Source organism: Amblyomma americanum, chromosome 7, assembly GCF_052857255.1.
Source record: "Amblyomma americanum isolate KBUSLIRL-KWMA chromosome 7, ASM5285725v1, whole genome shotgun sequence".
Lineage (NCBI taxonomy): Eukaryota > Metazoa > Arthropoda > Arachnida > Ixodida > Ixodidae > Amblyomma > Amblyomma americanum.
The window spans coordinates 83,102,456-83,124,284 of NC_135503.1; the positions used below are offsets into that span (position 1 = coordinate 83,102,456).

Here is a 21,829-nt window from a genome sequence, read left to right on the forward strand (position 1 = left end):
TAGAAATTTATCAGTTAAAGAAAGCTTTTTTACGAATAAGCAGATATTTGCAAAGGCCCACAGCACATCCTAAAGCTAATAAAATGGCTATAAATTCATCTTGTTGATCATAAATGAATAACAAAATTGGAAAGAAAAAGCAATGTGGCATTAATTATCCCACACTAGGCCTAATTGCTAATCTATGATGTTTACAGGAAAAAGGAAAGCTTTAGGATGTGCGGTGAACCTTTGGAAATGTCTAAATGTTCTTAAAAAAGCTTCTTTTAACTGAGAAATTATCATAAAGGCCCGTAAGAAATGACCTAATTGGGATGTTATTTTGCTATAAATTTCTTTCCAGGTGAGGTTTGAAATCTAAATGCGTATTTGAAATCAGCATTCTATGACACATCTGTGTGGCAAGTTTCAATAGGCTATGTTGACAAATAAAAAACAAGTTTTTAAGACCCTCATACCCCTTAAAAAGATGAGAATAAAGTCCGGAACAAACACTTACTTGAGCACGCTGGTTTGAAAGAAACAAGGGCATAAAACAACATGAGCATGAACTTGGGCAACAAAGGCCGTTTGTTGGACCAGGCACATAAAGTACGGTAAACACTGTTAGTGTTTGCTTAGCTATGAATTCTTGCTTCAAGCGTGTATTTTGTTCCGCGCGTTTTATTCCTGTTTTTTTTTTTTTTGCTCATTACGGCTGCTTGGTTTTTTTTATTTTGCAATGGATCATTTTACTAGCCACATGATTATCGGTCCAAAATTTTTTTTACTGCCTTGTACATTTGAAAATAATTAATGCCCTGGCTCTGACTTGACTTGAGTATTCTCTTACATCTTTTTGGTTACAGGCACGAAAACACACAACACAAGGTAGAAAGACGGGACGGAGCGCCACTCACAACTGATTTACTTAAGGCAACACAGACAAATATATACCATCGTACAGGCAAGGAATGCTATCATCTTCAAAGTTGACATGATAGCAAACGAGTGAAAAAATTGTTCTCTGCCTTATACAAAGATATATCTTTGTATACAAAGATATGTTTTTGTATACAAAGATATGCCTTATACAGAGATATATCTTTGTATAAGGCAGAGAATTTTTTCACTCCTTCGCTATCATGTCAGCTTTGAAAATGATAGCATTCCTTGCTTGTACGATGGTATATATTTGTCTGTGTTGCCTTCAAATAAATCAGTTGTGAGTGGCGCTCCGTCCCGTGTTTCTACCTTGTGTTGTGTGTGTTTTCGCGCCTGTAACCAAAAAGATGTACAGTTACCAACTTGCCCAGCAAGACGTTGTTTTGAGTATTCTCATCACAAAACTCTGGCAAACTACTTTTGTACCAGCTGCCAGCTGTGGTGAGGGAAGATGCGGGAACATGCACCTGTGTTGGAACAAGTGCCCGGCTGACGTGTCGGTGGGCCAAGGTCACCAGCTCCACCAGGGTAGCCAAACCGCCAGCATCCAAGAGCTCCTTGACATTACGCTGGGCCATCGGAAGAGCAGTCAAGGACAGATTAAAAACTATGGGGCTAGAGCACTTAAGCCATGATGGTACAAGTAGTTTAGAAAAAAGCAGAATCGGAACACTTCACTATGGCTGCCGATATCAGGTAGTATTTGTCAGCAATAAATAAGTCTTTTGCTGGAAAGGAGAAGCGTCACCAAGGCCCCAAAGAGGCAAACAACCAAGTTTTGGCTGAGAACAAGGATTAGCTGAAGCTTTCCTAAGGCCTTGCATGAAAAGAAATGTTTTGAACAATAATGGCCTGCCCTACATGTTAACATACTGTTAGTGAGAGAAACAAAGGCATGCCACTCATTAAAAGACTATGAAATGGTTGATTTAAAGCCAAGGTTAACTTTATAAAAATGCAAGTGTTATCACAGTGCAAAATAGCCTGTTACATGCTAGCTTCTGCCAGGCTTCGGGCACCTCACCTTGTGAAGGATCAGCTTGCTGAGGAAGATAAGCAGGCGGTCCCTTTCCATGCGGTCCATACACTGGGGGAAAAAACGGGAAGACACCAGTCAGCTCACACAAACAGAAACAGACATCGTAGCCAGCGTTACCAAATGCTACACAGTACGAGGAAAACAGTGAAGGCCATCGTTCTGAGTCTCTTCCTGCTGGTAGCTTAATGCAGGTGTAGTAGTTGACCCGCACATTCTCTTGATGAAAAGGAAGCCTATGTGTGAGAGACGACTGCTGCTAAAATTGCAATGCTCGGCGGAAGTTCATAAAAAAAAAAGCAAACAGCACACAAAAGCCACAACGCACATGCGATTGACAGCTGCAAAAAGCTGGAGCTGGTGATACTGATGCCTATATCGATAGCGAAAATTCGCAGAGAAGGAAAGTTTCCCCAACAACGACAGTGACGACACGATCGGCAACTTCACACACCATCCATGGGCAGCATCTCGAAGCTCATCTATGTGCGCATTTCGAAGGCTATTCCAGTGTGGGTCGTGGAGAGGTTGAGTGCAGCCCTTACAATGATTTTTGTTTTAATAGTTCCCTTGATAAGACAGGGTGTGGCCCTTACATACATACCGTCACGCCACGGTAGAACCCCGAGGGGAGCTGAAGATAAAAACGGTTTACTGGTCAACCAGAAAGAGTCCCGGCGCATTTCAGCTTCTTCCTCTTCCAGCCTTGCATTCGTAGATCCAGTCGTCATCTTTGGCGTCTTCTTGCGTGCGGCAATACATTTATGTAGTAACTAATAATTGACACAAGGGCTGTCGTCTAGTGCATTCACTGAGCTTGCTCTGCATTAAAGCAAGCCTGGACATGACACCTAAAGTCTCCCAAAAACCATACATACAGTGACAACCACTCAAATCTGTCTCCAGTAGCTCTGGCCACACTTTGACCTTCCTGTCTATGGCAAAACAGCCCAGCCCTTCGTTTACCACAGCTAAGAAAAAAAAAGAACAAAGTGATGTGGAGTCACTCATGCATGGCCAAGGCTACAGAGATCAGACTGGTGAGCTAACACTAGGCCTTACCTTGTCCAGCTTGGTCAGGATGTGCCTGGTGTCGTTGAAAGGCCCGATGTCCACGTAATGGCGACCATAGACCAGTGCCATGGCTTGCAGGCACTGACAGCGGCGTGCGGCATCCGAAGCGAGCAGAAACGCGTGGTACAGGTCGTTGAAGAACTCTGACCTGCAGAGCAAGCACATCTCTTTCAGCCCCCTCTTTGCAGTCAGCGAATCACACAAAAACTGTATGTGCCAGTCTCATCTCAAAGGGACACTGATTGAACAGTCAACAATGGACACGCAAGCAACAAAACATTTTCTGGAGGGCAGTGCTAGGTGGAGGTGATCAAGGGTGACTGTGGGTAGATGGGCAGCCCTTTAGCTGGGGGGGGGGGGGGGTAAGGTGGAGTGGGCTGGGAAAATGGCTGGTGGCTGGTGCTTCTGGAGAGCAGGAACGTAAAAACACAGGAGACATCAACACCTGCATTTTCTTCTAGGAGTAAGCTAGGATGGAACGGAATGTGTTTGTCACAAAATCATGAAAAATGCTTTCTTTTTGTTCCTCTAGTGCTTTGCACGAAAATAAAAAGCGGGATTTGCCACAACTGGTTGTTTTCACGGGCAAACTGTGATGATATCAATACAGTTAATCCTAGATATAGCGAAACTGAGGGAAGACCGTGGTTTTTGCAATACTCTAGGACAATGCAAAAACAAAACAAAAATGAGAATTAGGTGTAGGTGAAATCCCCTAGAAAATGTCCACACTAAACTCCCATTACTCGAAGCCATAAAAACAGGGAAACATTTCACTACTGGGTGATAACCCGACTGCGGCAGCAGCCACTATGATCTCCAATGCAGCTCTTGGTGGGGGGGAAGGGGGGCTTTTTTAGTGCTAGGAAAATAACTACCCCTACAGTGCCGGCACTCTCTCCAATGTCACTCGCTCCACTGTCCTTGCACCCACCGGTGCCACCCAGTGCATGTGGTCCATCGGTGCTGAAATCGCACTGACAACCGAGTGGCGGTGATGGGTGTGCACTGCTTATCTCGTGTTTTCTTCGCTACATCTTGTTGTTCTGCGCTGCTCTTGAACAGGAAATGTTATATTTCCACTTGGTGTGATGCTGCAAAAGCGAAAGCTGCGGAGCAGGGCCAATGGCACTGAAGCACAGCACGCTGTGTCAACTGCCTTTGCTTGCTGCAATTACTCTTTTATAGTCTTGAAACTTTAGCTTGGTTCAGTCGAATTTCAAGTAACGCAGCACTAGCTAATAAACAGTCAGCGTAGTGAGTTCGTTATATTAAGGTCAACAGCCACAACATCTTCGTTGCATGAAGGTCAACAGCCACAACATCTTCATTACATGGAGTTCACAAATTCACACGCTTTAATTAGAGTGGTAACGGGGAACTGAGAAACTTTGCAGTATTGAAGAATTCATTACGTGAAGGTTCTCCATTAAACTAAGGGCTTGCTTGCACAAAGCTAATAGCAGAGTTTAGTTCCTAGACTAATCTTATTCACGGTCTAAAACTCTCTTTGTTTTGAGGGATGGAAAGGCGCATAACTGGTTCACTTTGTGGGTGGACATCTCCCCTTCCTCCTAACTCCTAAGGGGAAAAAAAAATAGGTGTTCACCCACAAAGTGAGCCAGTTATGCGCCTTTCCATCCCTCAAAGTCAAGAGAAATTTAGACCATGAATAAGATTAGACTAAAAACCCTGCTCTTTATTAGCTTCGTGCTTGTGGGCCTGACCGCAGCAGCCCAGCCGCATTTCTATGGAGGCAAAACACAAAAGGCGCCCATGTACCATGCAATGTCAGTGCACATCAGTGTATGTTAACGATCTCCAGGAGGTTGAAATTATTCTGGAGACCTCAACTATGGCACTTCTTTCTCTCCTTCTTTCACTCCCACCTACCTCCCTTCCCTTATGGCCTGGTTGGATGAGGTGCCCATCCAGAAGGGAGACAGTTACTTTGTCATTTCCTTTGCTCAAAAACCACTAATCTGCAAGTGGGCCCAGGTTTACCGCACCTTTCCTTTTTTTGCGCAGAGAGGGGGGGGAGAACAAATCTCTAAGGCTGGACCATGACACCATTCATGGTGATCGTAGAGCCCTTTTAGTTCTGTAAGTCATGAATGCCATAGATAATAATCGATTGTTGAGGAAGCAGCGTTCTGCATTTAAATCCAATTTTCTCAGCAATAAACACACCTCTCAATGCCCAACACAGCCAGAATGAGCCAAACAATCGATTTTCACTAACAATAGGGATTGGATGAAGTTTCCCTCACAGCCCCTTTAAGGAGGAGCTCCCCACTCTGTACAAGGTTTGTGCTACGAAGTCACAAACACAGAAGAAGGCTCACGAGCGGCGAATGTAGGAGCCAGAGGCACCGTCCGCTGGCTGGTCTTCCTCGAGTAACAGGCGCAGGAAGTAGTCACCGACGCGCACCTCCTCCTGCAGGCTGGGGTAGAGCACCTCGAACTCCCAGTGGTTCCAGGCCACCGGAAGGCCAGGCCCACACACTGACCGGTCCTGGCAGAAGCTGCGCAGCTCTGCCTCCAGGGCGTCCCGGAGCTCCTCACGCGTCTGCGAATACATTAAGGGTGCCACGTGGCAATGCTACCCAGATGTTGTCCAACTGTTGCACGAACGTTGGAGGAATGCTGCCTGGTGTCCTAGCTCCGATGCTCATGGCGGTCACAGGCTGCTTAAGGATTAATATTAGAGAAATTTTATGTGCCCACTATCATGCAACCATTAGCATGCTATGCAAAGCTACACCACCTAGGCAAAGAGACATGCCGTGATACCTGTTACAGTGCCAACCTGAAACCAGTGAGTGGCCAATAATATTAACCACTAAATTGCCCATTGGAACTGTACCCACTAGGGCCCCTCTGGCCTGGGAACTTATGAGAAAAATGGTACTACCTCCTTGGACGCTAGCAATGTCAATGAAAGAAAAAATCTACAAAAAAAGTGACAGCCTCATGGAAGATTAAAAGCATCCCAGGGCCCATTCAACATGCCAATCTGTATAAAAGAGACCGCGCACCCTGAAATTCCAGATAAGGTCTGGCCGGGCGTGGTCCTGGTAGAACTGGTAGTAGAACATAGGCCAGTTGGCCTCAACCCGCACCCGCTGCCGCCGCTTGCGCAGCACGATTGGGCGCACGGTGTCGCCAGCCCCTGAGGGTGGCGTTGTCCGCTGCCGCCAGTGCTGCAGAAACTTGTCCACCTGTCGCTCCACTGCTTTCCACTGTTGGGCTGCCCGCGATGGTGCCCGGCTGGCTGAGTGGTCCTGTTCGTAAGGGCAATGATAACCAACTTGAGAAGACTGCTTAAGACAGGATTCCTGAACTAAGGTGCGAGCAACTGGATTACGCTTAAGCAAGTGAAATTTCATCTTTTGAAGAAAACATGCCCGGGAAAGCAAAGCACCCACTGAATAAAATCATGCCCATTATTAAAGGGGGGTCAGTGCCAACATCATACAGTGTGGCTAGAAATGCTGTAAGATATAAAATCCGGAAGCAGCACTTTTAATTGCGCAAGTATAGCGACCCAAACATTAGGAAAACAAAGAGACATCTAAATACTAAATACCCAAAATTCGACTCTGATTGTTTAGAAGAAAAGTTGTGACATCACAGGAGACGGATAACCTTTCAAAACTTTAACTAAGTACCCAGCTGCAGCACCACTGTCCATACCTTTGGCAAAATGCAAAATTTTCCTCCAACTGCATTTTGCTAACCTGCACAAAACTTCAGAATGTGTGCAATGTGCCTCAGATTCATCTTTACGTGCGTGACTACCTCCACACACTTTGGTTCCTTTTTCCATTAAACCCTTGACTCAATACAACTCAAGTCCACTGCTCCTTCCATGGCAAGGTCACCCTCTAAGCCACTTTTCAAACTCCTGCAGTTACTTGCCCACCACAGTAGTGAGGCGCATGCACATGCAGACCAAGTTCTTGAGATATGTCTTGAATAATTTGTGAATCTAACAAGAGCAAAATGAAATTGTTCAGCTGATTATGAGAGAGAAAGAGTGTGAGGAAAAGAAAGATGAGAAAGAAGCAGAAGCAGGAACTGACATTAGCCAGGCGCAAGTTGTCCCGCGGGCGGGGAACCGCTGCATCGGGGGGTGGCTTGCCAGGATCCTCGAGGAAGGCGAGCAGGCCGGGGGGGAGTATGCGCTTGAGCGCCGCCATGGCTGCTTCATGTCCAGACACCCAGAGGCCAACCAGGTGGCGACACAGCTGCCGCAAGGCCATCAGGCGCGACTCCTCCCCACCCCCGTAGAGGGCGCCGTGCAGGTGCCGGGGCAGGGCTGCCTCAGCCAGCGCCAGCGACTGCATCCGCCTCGAGGTCTCTGGATCTCCCTCCTGCCAAGACCGAAGCAGAACATTAAAAAAAAAAAACTCAGGCTAGAGCCATTCACCTGAAATAAAATTAAAAAAAAGGATACACCCCCCTTTCCTGGTTCTTTGTTGGCCCGTGTAAGTTGTTAGGTGTGTAGTTAAACCTCGGTTTAAGGAACTTCAATGCAACGAAGTATTCTAGTTTTCATGATTTCGCCTCCACAGAATACCACGCATTTTGAGCTTCAATATAATGAAGTAGACTTTGCTGCAATTTCCAGGCAACGAAATGTCACTAGTGGTTTGAAACGAACCCGAGAAAAAATTGTACCCCGGCTGCAAGTGGTGCAGTGGAGCAACATGTGAAAGTGGATGCCACCCAACTGGCAGACAAGGAGCGCATAGGTAGACTGAAATACAATGATCACCATAGTGGCGAGCGCTCTGTCTGCCGCGTCATCTGGGATTACAGGCGAGGCTGGCACAAACGGCGCAGCCTATCAGGCCAGTCTGCAGCTCTCGCTACCTTGCCCGAAATCAGCACCGAATTCGGTGCACTGCGTGTGCTCAAAGGTAGCATGCCATACTTATCGTGTTTACAGATTCCTGGAGTTCAGTAAAAGGAAAGGAAGGGCCAGTGCCATCGGCACACCCATCAGCTGAGAAGCCTGTTTCCCGCCTCACACCTGACACTCAAGACGTGTACATATGCAAAAACCATCCATACTCGCACTTGCAGCAAAAAAAAAAATCGAGGCAACTCGTGCCTGATTTCATTTCATTAGGCATTGACTGGTTTATGGTTTATGAGGGTTTAACGTCCCAAAGCGACTGAGGCTATGAGGGACGCCGTAGTGAAGGGCTCCGGAAATTTTGACCACCTGGGGTTCTTTAACGTGCACTGACATCGCACAGCACACGGGCCTCTAGAGTTTCGCCTCCATCGAAATTCGACCGAGATCGAACCTGCGTCTTTCGGGCCAGCAGACGAGCGCCATAACCATTCAGCCCCATGGCACCCTCATTAGGCATTGATCGGAGAACAATGCTTGGAGAACAATGAACATGGAGAAAGTGGAAAAAGAGACTCAGTAAGAAGTTGTTGCTGGGCTAGTTGGTGCACGGTTTTGGTAATAAGACAGTGCAACATAAAACGGACACAAGAGAGGTGGACAGGATGATGCGCAGGAGAAAGATAAAAGGGGGAAAGAAGCCTCTGTGGCCCACCACCGACTCCCTTCCTTTTTTTCATTTCCTGCCTCCTTACCACAAAGCCACAGCGGCGGTGGCTTTGTCACGTCGGCAGTGTGCTTATATATTGCTTATATATATTGTCTTATATACATTGTGTCAGCAGTGTGCTTGGGCACTTACAAGACACTGACGATGACAGCAAAACCAACACTTAAAACAGGTGCGTTGTCCTCATCACCAGCGAAGTGCTTGATGCAACAAACATGATAGGGGCAGATCGTGAGCCCACAATAAGAGCAAGATTCAACGCAATCCCAATGGATGTATGAATGATGCATCACACCGTTGTTAATGGTGAAAAATGGGGAAAAGCGAAAGACCACTTTCACCGCAAATAAAGGTTTTTCCCAGGAGCAATCTGCACGTTTTGTAAGTAGTGAAGTTTCAGTCTTACAAAGTAAAATGCAGATTTTAACAACTTCAATAAATCGAGGTTTAAAGGGCCTCAAAAAGGGGCTGTCAATAAAGTTGCGGTATGCATGGGATGTTAAAGGACGCTGTTTCACAAAGATGATGATGATGGATTTTTATGGCGCAAGGGCATCTGTGGCCAAAGAGTGGCGCAAGATATTTTTTTTCCACTCAGGGTGGGGTCAGGGACCCATTTCCTAAGCATTTCACCCTAAATAAGCCGAGCACCAGACCAGGGGAAAGCTTGTGCCCATTGTATCACCGGTGGGTACCCGGCGGCACTGGGGACTGAACTCCGCTCCGCGCCTCCCGCATGCAAGGCAGATACTCAGACCACTAGGCCACCGGAGCAGTGACGTTTCACAAACATCCTCCAGCAAGACATTTTTAATGCGTTCTGTGGAAGCTGAGTTACATGCAGTCAAAATTTTAATTTCCGCGTCTTCACGCCTTTCCCTCTCCTCTCGTCAATCTTCACATGCTGAAACATTGGTGCTCCTCCGCAGGCCCCACCCACTCGGCCCCTCTGCTACCTCTGCCAGCTGCTGACGCGCACTACATAATGTAAGCATTTTGTAGCCAAGCTCAAACACCCTTTTCAGGGACCCTTTAACTGTAGTTGTGGGCAGTGCCACGGGAGACTACTACAGTAAAAGCTCGTTAATTCGAACTGACGGCCGGGTCCTGGCACAGCCCTCTGTATTTCAATGGAAGAAAACTCTCGATAATTCGACCAAATCGGTATCTGCAACAGTTAATTCGAACTACGAGCCCCTGGCTGACACCGCTCCTTGTAGACAGAAGTCGGCACATAGCGAGTACAACGTGCTGCAAATTTACTAGAGATGTAAAACAATGGAAAAGAAAAAAAAGTCAAGTGCACGAGGCTGGCGGAGCCAACACTTCGGTTCATGCCGTAGCAGGTTTTCGTTGCCGGGGCACCCGACCCGCCCGCGCCACCAATGCTTCGGCACAAGCCGTTCCAGATTTTCTTTGTGCCACAGTCGCTGGGTCGTGATCTCGTGATGTACACAACACAGTTCGGCCGTTTGGCTGCCACAGTCATACTCTTTGTTGGTGCCACGAGCTATGTAGACAGCACTGTGGAGGCATTGGAGCCCTTGAGTGACACCGATATAGTTGAGGCTGCATGCTATCAGCAGATGCCAGAGGGCTCATGTGCAGTGAGCACAGCCGACTGTGATGAGCCCGACGGCGGCGACGAACCTATGCCACTGCCAAGTGCATGTGAAGTAGCGACGGCGCTCGGTGTTGCAGCACACTACTTCTTAGCTTATGAGAACTCGGACTTTGCGCTGGAGCTCTTGGACAAGCTGCAGATGATGCTGATGGAGTCTCGACAGAAGAAATACAAGCGAATGCACATCACTGATTACTCCTAATTTTGACAATCCTTCCCCGTAAATAAATGTGTTTTGCAGCATAGATAGCGTCGTATATTTAAGCACTAAAGCTCACTGCTCCCTACTTGCTTCTGGAGCATAACTGGCCGGTTAGTTTATTTACTTAGCCATTAGGACCACATGAATTTAATTCACAGAACTGCCCGCCATAAATGTGTAGTAGCACCTAGCTCGTGATAACTAGTCTAGATGTGAATGGTTTGGGTTCTGCCCGCAAGGCGAGGCACAATGACAGCTCATTCCAGCGTCCATTTGACAATTCGAACTTCATTTAATTCAAAAAATTTTGCAGGGCCCTTCGTGTTCGAAATAACAAGCTTTCACTGTAGTGTGCCTTGTGGCGACAAAATGAACACAGGAAGGCACTAGGTGCAGAACGATATAGAAATGACAGATGGGGCAGAAGGGCAGAGGACTAATGACTACAGTGGAATCTCGTTGATACGATTCTCACGGGCACCGAAAATAAAAACGTATTATCCGAAAATCGCAATATCCAAAACAGGCTACAAAAAATCGTGAATAATAAATACTTGGCATAGAACTCGCTCTTATTAAAGCACTTAAAAATAATCCGTCCCTTTGCGCTACACTTTCTGTTTTTCGATGTCCTGCAGCAAGCTTTTTTGGAACTCGCAGAAGCCAGTAGCAGTTTCATCACTGAGCTCCGCAGACGTGACAAAGCCACGAAGCGTGTCCAAAGCTTCGAGTGCACCATCAGTATTTAATGGCCAACGAACGCCGCTGCAATCTCCGGCGTCTTGGTTGTCGTTGTCGTCGCTCTCCTCATCAGTGGCAACATCTGCTATGATGTCTTGGACAGTGCATAATTCACATGTCGCCAGTTGGTTGTCCGCCGATACAAACTCTTCCGAAGACAGGTCGACATTGAGGTCACCCCAGTCCGGGATGTTAACCTCTGCGCTGTCATCTTAATTTTCCACCGTATCGCAAGACGCACAAAAAAAGCCACACTTCCTGAAGCAGTTGGCAATGGTTTCAGGTTTGGGTTTGACGCGATCCCATGACATCGCCAGAAATCGGATGGCATCAAGAAGATCCACCTTCAAGCTGGCATCTTTCCGGTCAATCTTGGCCAAAAAGCGTCTGACCAACAAGCTCCTGAATTGAAATTTGACACTTCTTATGATTCCTGCATCTAGGGGTTGCAAGTGACTGGTTCAGTTGGGTGGCAGGAAGATTACTTTTACGTTTTGCAGCCACAAAGCATGGACAGGGTGCGCGGCACGATTGTCGAGAAATAGAAGAATTTTACGGTTCTCGGCACGTATCCAGGCATCCAGAAGGGTGAGGAACTCTTTGAAAAGGGCTCCTGTCATCCATGCCCTCCTATTCGCTTTGTAAACGACAGGAAGGTGCGAGAAGAAGCGTGGCTTCCAGAACTTGCCAGTGACAGTAGGCTTAAGCTTCTCAGTCCCATCAGCGTTGCAGCACAACGATACGGCGACTTTTCCATTGCTTTTTTTTTCCTCCTTGACACGTCTCACCTTTCATGCTGAGACTTTTCTCGGGCTGAAGGTTGATGAACAATGTAGCTTCATCTGTGCTGAACATATCCCTGTGCTGGTACTGAGAAATCACTGCTGGCAGAGTCGAAATCTAGTTGGAGACCTGATCTTGGTCGGCGGACTTCCCTTCACCGGAAACGATCTCATTTGACAGGCCATACCATGTTTTGAAACGGTGGAGCCACCCGCCTGAAGCTTTAAAATCGGCGATGCCCAACGAGAGTGCAATTTCATCTGCTTTCTCGCGAACAACAGTCCCGTCCACTATCACGCCCGCCGCCCTTACTTCTCTGAACTATGCTAGTAGAATCTCTTCCATCTTTCCATACTGGGCGCCCCTTGTTCGTTTCACGCCAGCGCCGAAGTCTTGTACGTTCTTACTAATTTCCTCTCACTTACTGACAATCGTGTTCAGCGTAGAGACAGGCAAACAAAGTTTGCATGCCAGGATGCTAGGATGTCGAGTTTTTCTTTCAGCGATAACACTTTCCACTTCCTGGACATGGTGAAGTGCACGGGTGAAACGCGGCACCAAAGCAGAAGAAACGATAAGTGCGAACAAGTGCAAGCAGAATGCTCGGAACACCAAAATGGCAATGAGAAATGGCAAGCACAAAGCCGACAAAGCCTACAGCTCATCGTCAATTCATGCGCCAATCGCTGCTTCTTGGTCCCGTCATTTTAACACGAGTACTATGTCTTAGGATAGATGGCGCTAAAAATTGCCGGTGCGCTTCAATGCGTTTGGTGCGCAAGCTTGCGAACATTGCTCCCAGACGCCACCACACTGCTGCAGTCGCTTTGCTGGGGCACGGCCGAACTCGAGCCTACAAAGCGCGCGTCGCCGCCCCTTCAGTCCGACTGTGCCTGGGGTTTCACTCGATGTGATAATTTTAGTAGCTCTGTCCACCTGCTGCAAAGGACTGGCTCTGATGTCGTCATCATCATTGAAGTGACGTGGTTCTTACACGTATCTAGCAAAGCCCATGTCCAACATTGAAAATCGGCCACGAGAGCTAGGAGAGTTATGACTACTGCACGTACTGCCGGATCCCACTAGGACACTTTTGCTGCCTCCTGGCGCGAAAATCGAAACCGCGTGAGATTTACAGACGTTTCCGCAATCGTATTATCCAAACCCATGTGGAAATACGATCATATTAGCCGTTGTTATAACTCGGGGGTAGCAGTGTCCCACCACTGCCACCAGTTGTTACGGCTTGGGCAGTGTAACCAGTTGTTCTGATGCAGGGTAGCATTGTTTGGCCGGTGAAGGGGTGAGCAAGGATGGAAGCTGACATTTGGGACAACGAAAACACAAACAGGTTTACTGGCACTCAGGGAAACTTATTTACATATTTTACGAAAGAAAGAACATACAGTCAAGAATTAAGAGTTCATTGCGTCGAGCGACTGGATGAACCTTGTAGCCAAGGCCCAGAGCGATCGTTCGTACGCAGGACGCTCGTTAAATACACTGAAGCTCCGCCCCTTTCCCCAAACGAGACACAGAGACACAGATCGGATGAGTCGCTGCACATAGCACGCGGAGCCCCGTGGGAATGGGTGAGGAGGATTCGTAGGTCCGCTGCTACTTCGTCCGAAGCTGTCAGTCACGGTTAATTTCGGGGATGCGCAGTTTCCTTCTTCCTCTGTCATCTGACCACAGGCACCTTGCGAGGAAACAGACAAAGGGAAGGTCATCTCCCCCCCTTCTAAGAGCGTGGGAAAGATACCACAGGCGTGTTCCCAGCAACAATCTCTTGAAATTGCTGCTACCACGTGGCCATCCCGGTCGATGAATCTTCGCTTTAATCGCTGCACGTAGATGAATCTTCGCTTTAATCGCCAGTGTGGATCCCGTTCATAACACCGTACAAAAATGCATTACCTCTAAAGGACACCGGCCGGGAACGAAAAAAAAAACGTATTATGACGAAAAACGTATTTAGCGAAGTCGTATCAACAAGATTTCACTGTATTGGCATGGGAGCCACGTGTGATGGAGTTCTGGGTTGTTTCACAACTGGTTTATGGTATATGGGGGTTTAACGTCCCAAAGTGACTCAGGCTATGAGAGACGCCATAGTGAAGGGTCCGGAAATTTCGACCACCTGGGGTTCTTTAACGTGCACTGACATCGCACAGCACACGGGCCTCTAGAATTTCGCCTCCATTGAAATTCGACCACCGCGGCCGGGATCGAACCCGCGTCTTTCGGACCAGCAGCCGAGCACCATAACCACACAGCCACAGCAGCGGCCGTGTCAAAACTAAAGCGTGAGAAAGTGAATGGCGTGACTTGTGTTCCCGAATACTAAATTATCATGCTTCACACAAGCTAGGCAAGTGGTTGCATGTGCATGTCACATCAAGTAAAAACACCCTCAATACAGTGGTACCCCACGGTAAAGCCAGCTGATGAATTTAGCTCAAAATCTGTGGCCCCAGTTGAGCATGTCATGTTAAATTGCAATAACTAACGCTCTTCTTGCACATCCTCGGCAAATCTTTTGTATGCATGCCATTTCTTCAGTCTGAGTCCCATTCAAGTCCTTCTGGAGATTAGCATTTCCGTGATCCAAAGATATCTGAGTGTCCTAAGTCATGCTAAATTATTTGGCATCAAACTGAATGTAGTGCCTTTCAAATTCAGTATTCAGACCGTCAAATATAATGCACAGGCCTAACAGCTGCAATACACTGGTATAAATGTACAGTACCACCTCGTTCATTCGAAGTCATCGGGACCGTGAGAAATCTTCGAATTAAGCGGGTTTTCGAATTAACCGAACACACCAAGAAATACGACTCAAGCAAAAAAATTCGTTGCAGGAACGCGCTACCTTTATTCGGCATATTTTGAATTACTGAAAGTAATCAGAGATGCTGGTTTGCCGTGTCCAGTAGTTTGCGGCGCCGAAGGTCATGTTCTCGAGTTGGTCAACTAGGCGAAACATTTCAGAACTTCCACCGTGGCACTCAACAAAACTGCGGATAACGTTCAGCAATCCGATAACTTCACCGAAAGCAGGTGCTCGGGGAGGCTCGTCGGTGTCGTCACTATCGTCGCTGTCATCGCGCTTGTTCGCAACAGCCGTAATGTAATCTCACTCTCCAAGTCCGAGTAGCCTGTCTGCTCATCACTCTCAAAGTTCAGATACTTGGCGAAGCCGACTGCGTTGGACTCACCCTCCTCTGCGCAGAGTGCACTGATGCGGTCGCAATATTCTGCTCCTTCTTCGTCAAGCGTACATGGGTAGTCTGCATCGGCATCAACAGTGCTTTCTCTGGAAAAACCAGTGTTCAAAACACCACCTGATCAATGTGGGCTCCACTTGTTTCCAAGCGTACACCATGAGGCATATGGCTCCAAGGAGGTCGATGGAGTACTCCTTGCCATTATCATAGCAAAGGAGCATGCGCTTGAGCAGGTGGTGCCGATAAATCTTCCTTGTGTTGTGAATGACGCCTTGGTCCATCGGCTGTGAGATTTAAATGGTGTTCGGAGGTAAAAATACCATCCTGATGGCCTGGACATGTGGGATGTCGCCATGTGCCAGGCAGTTGTCGACGACAAATAGGACATTCCTGCTTGTAGCCGTGAACTTACGGTCAAGTTGCCGCACGTAGTCCTCAAATATTGCACCTGTCACCCAGGCTTTCTTACTGTGCCTGTAGACGAGTTCATCCTTTGGCAGCAGCCGCGCATTTTCGAAGCAGCGAGGCTTGCCCGTCTTCCCGACAACCAGTAGCGGCAGCTTGTGTTTACCACACATGTTCACGCCGAACAGCACAGTAATCCTGTCCTTGGCCTGTTTTCTACCCTTGATTGCAGCATTCTTCACTGAGAATGTTTTTGTTGGCAGCATCTTATAAAAAAGTGCAGCCTCATCAAGGTTATAAACGTCGTCTGCACCGTACTCGCTAAGCAGCGGCACCAAAGTGTGGTTTTTCCAATCCTCGACAATGCTCTCGTTAGTGCTGCCACTCTCACCACAGACGGTGAGAAATGTCAAATTATTGCGTTCTTTAAAATGGCAAAACCATCCGTTACTGCACTTGAATTCTTCGTGCCCAAGTTATAGAGCTAGGTCGTTAGCCTTCTCCCGCAGTAGCGTTACACTGACGGGAAAGTGGGCTGCGTTTGCTTTCTGCAGCCAGCGAAGCAGAGCAGATTCCACACCTTGATACGTTGGAGCCCGCACTCGTGACTGCTTCGAAGAATATGTCTTGCTGTAAGCCTCTAGTATTTTCGACTTGTTGCTCAGTATTGTGGACAACGTCGAGAGGGACACGCCGTGCCGTTTAGCCAACTCTGTCTTGGAACAAGCGTTCTTGCCTACTTTTTGGATCGAGCAGAACTTCTGCTGCAGCGTAAAGTCGTGTACTTCGGCATTTCGTTCGCCGGTACGGTCACAAAGCTAGCACTTCTGCACAGCCCAAAAAAAAAACAAAGGCACAGTAGCTGACCCCTAACCGGCGCGCACAACACAAAGAAATGGCGCAGGCGAGACCTGCGTGGCGGTAGTGGCGGCGTACTTGCAACGTCGGAGGCACGGGGAAGAGCGGTCACGGTACGGAACACGTGCTCCCGCTGATGCTGTGCGAAGAGAGGGTGAAGCACGCCGTGGGATGGAGTGGTGCCGAGATCACGTGATAAAAACCGATATGCCCGCCGCGTTGCAGTAAAGCACGTCTTCTCCTCTGCAGGCGCGCGTTTCGGCAGTCCGCGAGGCACACTGTGGACCGATTTTTGTGCCAAGAGTGCTCCGGCTGGGGCGCTTTGCCCAAAAAACATCGCCATTGCTATGTGGCTTTGCCTCGCGGCTCTGTAGTGCCGTCGTTTCGCCGGGTTTGCGGCGAAACATGGATCAGGCATTGCTGCATAGCACCCCAAATTTTCTAATTAACTGGGCTGGCGCAGGCCGCCTGTTTGAATTATCCGGCCAAATTTACATTGGAAAATACGGGACCGCAGAAAACCTTCGAATTATCCGGGATTTCGAATTAACCAAGTTCGAATTATCGAGGTTTTACTGTAGCTTGTCACTTGGGGTGTTCGGACGTCTTCACTGAGAAAGTTCAGCTAAGTAAAAGCCATTGCACTTCACCACACACAATTTAAAACTGCCGAACCTTAATAAATTTCAGTTTCATTAATATAGCCACACCAGCCCCATTGCCAGCAGCCTTACCAACAGCACCAGCTGCAGTGTGCTGCTTGAGTAAGCTCTGCAACACTAGTACTACTACACTGCATGGCTAACACTTCAGCACAGGCAACACTTATCTGCCAGGAGTTACAGCATACAGTAATCACGAAGCATTTCATGCCAACAGAAACAGCTGCTCACTCATGTCTAGTCTACAGTACGTTATCTCTACAAGAGTGAAGGTCCCTTCTCAAGCATTCTTCACGCACTTCCTATGCAGAGCGGCAAATACCAAACAGCAAAATGAAACTCTCAGCAGCCAGTGTTGCAGTCTGGACTTTGTTTTGGACAGACTCAAATCATAAGGGATATAGGAGATAAAGGATACCTGCCAATTAAGAACTTTCTCATAGTCACGGGTGCCGCTGCGGTGGCTCAGTGGTTATGGTGCTCGGTTGCTGACCCTAGAGAAGTGGGATCGATCCCGGCCGCGGCGGTCGAATTTCGATGGAGGCGAAATTATAGAGGCCCGTGTACTGTGCGATGTCAAAGCACAGAAAAGAAACCCCAGGTGGTCGAAATTTCCGGTGCCTTTCACTACTGCGTCCCTCATAGCCTGAGTTGCTTTGGAATGTCAACCCCCATAGACCAAACCAAACCATCATAGTCACTGTTTCCAGAGCTGCCATAAAAACTCACCCGATCACACATACCTCCGTCTAGTGGTAAGCCTCACCACGCATCAGTCAGGCAAGCAGGGTATCCTATACTCCACGACAACTTTTCTGACAATAAAGTGGAAGTTACAGAGCTCTTTATTCCTACATAACGCTACATAGTCCCTGCTTGGAGTTTTTAGTTTTTCATTAAAACAGAGTATATTGTTAATATTCAATATTTAAGGCATATTACTAACACAACTGTCAACTTCCAACGTAAAAAGTCAAGGAAAAATGGTTTTCCTGATTACAGTGCAATCCACTTATGATATTGAGAAACCAGAAAATCCGATCGTTATAGCCGATTATCGTTACTTCTGGACCGGCAAGAAAAGCAAAAAGAACTCGTACACATATTCCGCCATGCATGCAGGTACGGTACCCCCATACGTAACCACCACCGCCTGTGCGCCTGCGCTCCGTTACCCAGTTCAATGGAAACTATATGTTTGTGCGAGACAGCTTGCACGGCGGCGGCCAAGCAAGCTTCTTCCTCCAGCGATTGCGACTACGATAGCACTTTGTTCTCAAGGCTGTAGGCAATGCTCCTTCACGGATTTCGCCACGCGGGTCCGTTTGCGGAGTTTGTACGTCATTCCCTTCAAAGTATTTTATTTTTACCAAACCTTCAGTCAAATTTTGGTCGTAAGCACCTTCAGGGCGGCCAGAATCCTATCGCTGTATCACTTATTTAGCCGATAATTGTATAGTTATATACGGTTTATTTTTACATAGGGACAATGGGAAAAATGATGTCTAAAGAATTTGATTGTTATAAGTGATATATCGTTATATCTGATATCGTTATAAGTGGATTACACTGTACAACAAATTTTCTAGGCATATCTAGTTACAAAAAGATTAAAGAGATGGCTCCAGATGCTCCAGCGATGGAATGAAGTTACCGCAAGGAGAGCAACACGCCAGGGCGTCAGGCACATCATCATGCGGAGGTACTATTTGACGCAACGACGCAGTTATGGATGGTGCACCCCTGCAGCCTTACCTTCATTGCCAAGAAAAGTTGCTGCCAAGTGTAGTCACCACTCAACTGCACTAAGCACTGTGGGGACTTGCCCTGCTTTGTCCCGTGGTTTGCCTTCCCGCGATACACCATCCCTAGCTAGTTCTAGCAGGGGAGGGCATCGGCAGTGCAGAAACACGAGTGACACTGAAGACATGATTGCTGCACGCACGAACATTCCAGCACAGTGCTTTGCTCTCCACCAGCGAGGTGAGGCCTCGTTCTCCCTTTCCCTAGCGTGGGCGAACATTCACTCGTAACCATGCTGGTGAATTGGACGACCTCGATTCCTTCGCTTATTTTGTTACTAGCTGGCATTATTGTTGTTGTAGCAATAAATGCCTGTTTGCGTCAGCCAGTGTCGTTCCTTTGTTCTCCCTCAGAGCAAAGCTCACCGTGGTCTGCATGCGCTACCAAGCGCATTCGATAATGGGGTGTGGTCCGGGCAGTTTTGAACTATGTCAGCCATAGTTAAGCAAGGAGAACACATTTAACCCCCTTTTCAACCCCGCCATGGCATATGGAAATACAACTGTAGGATTAGACTTGTTAGGTCCCTAAGTGGTTAGCAAAACTGCTGATGGATGTGGCGGTCAGTCAGTGACGGCTACAGAATAACACTAGACCTTCCCATGCATGCTGCACATGGACACAGCCAATGGTGGTGAGGCCCTTACCTCTATGATGGCACGCATCACCAGGCCAGCCCCCTTCACTATGGCCACCGATGGATGCTGCACAAAGCAAGAGCGCATTGCGTTAAGCACGTACACAGACATTCACCGTCATAAATAACAACTAGAAACATTCCCTACGCATTGTTAGTTTCAGTGACTGTTGGCTTCTTTCATTTAGGTCATCATACTTTCAAGAAAGAAAATATAGCACCGTCCGAGAGAAAAATGCAAACCCTATGTCACACAGCATCTACAAGCAAATGGAATGAATGACAAAAGCGAGTTTTCACTAACACACCACGTCATCACTTCTGTATTATTGTAACACTCTGGCACCTGCAATGAAAACTTTCTTTCACACACCTAATGATAAGCAAAGGTCCCCAGTAACGGTAAGTGAGCCTAATGCACATGGAATGTATTCGTTTAATACTTCCATTCAGGTGTTAGCGGCAGTTGACTCTCGCAACTGTAAAGCGACCGCCAGCGCGAGCAAGCCGGTTAAACTGCGTGCAATTCGAATTTTTAGGGGGACGGGCATGGCGCCATCCCCTTGCCACTCAAACATTTGGCAGCCGCACATGGCGATGTGGATGCACCGATCTTCCAAAGCCTACCTTGTGCACACCCGCATGCATGCTGGTGGTCTGCCGCAGCCGGGAGCGTATAATGTGTGAGTAAAAGTTTTTTTTTATATATATAAACTCGGGTAATAAATTAGTGGTGCGCAAATCACGTGAGTAAATACAGTACATGATTTTGAAGATAACTATTGTGCTGTTCAACCTCTTTTGTGTGCCACAAGTATATAAATATTAGCTTTGAAATAAATGAAAGAAAATTGCAATTTGCTTTATACCAAAAAAGAACAATGCTCGCATCAACCTACTAACAATGTCAATAATGAAGTAATGGATAAAATGCACAAAAAACAGTCCCACTTGAAATCTCCGTAACAGCCCACACAACGCAGTCTCTACCCTACCCCCTTCACATGAAGACAAGGGGGCCATGAACATTAGAGATAGTGCCTATTTTAATGCTGCAAGGGAAGCTTGATCAAAGAGCATCACGGATAAAGTATTTTCAGTCTGCACGAAGTAGGTCAAGCACCCATTTTTCCTAGTGCAGTAGAATCTCTATGATAATGTCGCCGACAAATGTAGTGCGACTCAAAAGGAGCTTTTTAATCAAACTGCCAAGTAGACCAGCAGCGTGCACCGAAGCGGAAGCATCGTCTTCCTCGCTCTGTCACGAGCCAAGTCATGCTGCTCGGCCGCATGGCGGCACTCACAGAATGTGAGCAGTGTGGCATTGCCCCCTCCATTCAAGAGGCATCGCCTCGATGCCTCCGGCAAGGGGTAAAAACAGTATGGAGGCACCGAAAATGCAAAGGTGCGTGTGGCGTCGGCACTGAATGTGAACCCCGGCAGGGGCTAACGGGCGCAATATGGTTTCATGCGCGACACGTGGATGACTGACTTCAGACTTGGGTGGTCGAGAAGAGCAGACAACTCCTTGCGGGAACACTTCATAGTTCACCTCGCTGAGTTGACGTAGCACCTTGTAGGGACCGAAGTAGCGGCGCAGAAGCTTTTTCAGAGCGTCCGCGCAAACGTATTGGGCTCCATATCCAGATGTGCTCGCCGGGTTTGTAAATCACCTCCCTGAGGCGGAGGTTGTAACGCCGGGCGTCAGTTGTCTGCTGGTGTCGAATCCATTGTCGAGCAAGGTGGCGAGCGGCTTCTGCATCACGAACGAATTGGTCAGCGCCCGTGACAGACGAGGGGCACAATCCAGGAGCAGCATGGCGTCCAGCCTGGTCAGGGCATCACGGCCATACACCAAATGGAACGGAGTGAAGCGCATTGTTTCCTGGAGGGAGGTGTTGTACGTAAACGTGACGTAAGGGAGTACATATTTCGTCCCAGTTGCGATGGTCAGCGTCGGCACACATAGACATCATATCTGCAATGGTTCTGTTCAGCCTCTCAGTCAGTCCATTCATTTGACGATGGTAAGCAGTTGTTTTTCTATGAATGGTGCCGCTGAGACGCAGGACCTGATGTGCAACAGCCGATGTAAACATGGTTCCCCAGTCAGTTAATACAACTGCAGGGGCGCCACGGTGAAGCACAACTCCTTTTCCGTGGTGGAATAATTCACTTTGGAAAAGGACAAAGTGCGACTTGAGTACGCGATCACGCGTTCTACAACGTCTTGCCACTGCACAATCACTGCACCGAGGC

General features: G+C 47.7%; 1 protein-coding gene across 1 annotated transcript in view; it reads right to left on the minus strand.

The window, feature by feature from the left end:
* Positions 1-21,829, minus strand: part of LOC144099367 (dnaJ homolog subfamily C member 13-like) — a 153,742-nt gene that overhangs the window by 89,071 nt on the left and 42,842 nt on the right. Inside the window, exons 15-21 of the mRNA XM_077632600.1 lie at positions 19,581-19,637; positions 7,120-7,410; positions 6,073-6,318; positions 5,380-5,603; positions 3,023-3,182; positions 1,949-2,011; positions 1,392-1,493 (exon numbers count right to left, since the gene is read on the minus strand). Of these exons, the coding sequence (XP_077488726.1) occupies positions 1,392-1,493; positions 1,949-2,011; positions 3,023-3,182; positions 5,380-5,603; positions 6,073-6,318; positions 7,120-7,410; positions 19,581-19,637 (1,143 nt within the window). The remainder of the gene's footprint in view (positions 1-1,391; positions 1,494-1,948; positions 2,012-3,022; positions 3,183-5,379; positions 5,604-6,072; positions 6,319-7,119; positions 7,411-19,580; positions 19,638-21,829) is intronic.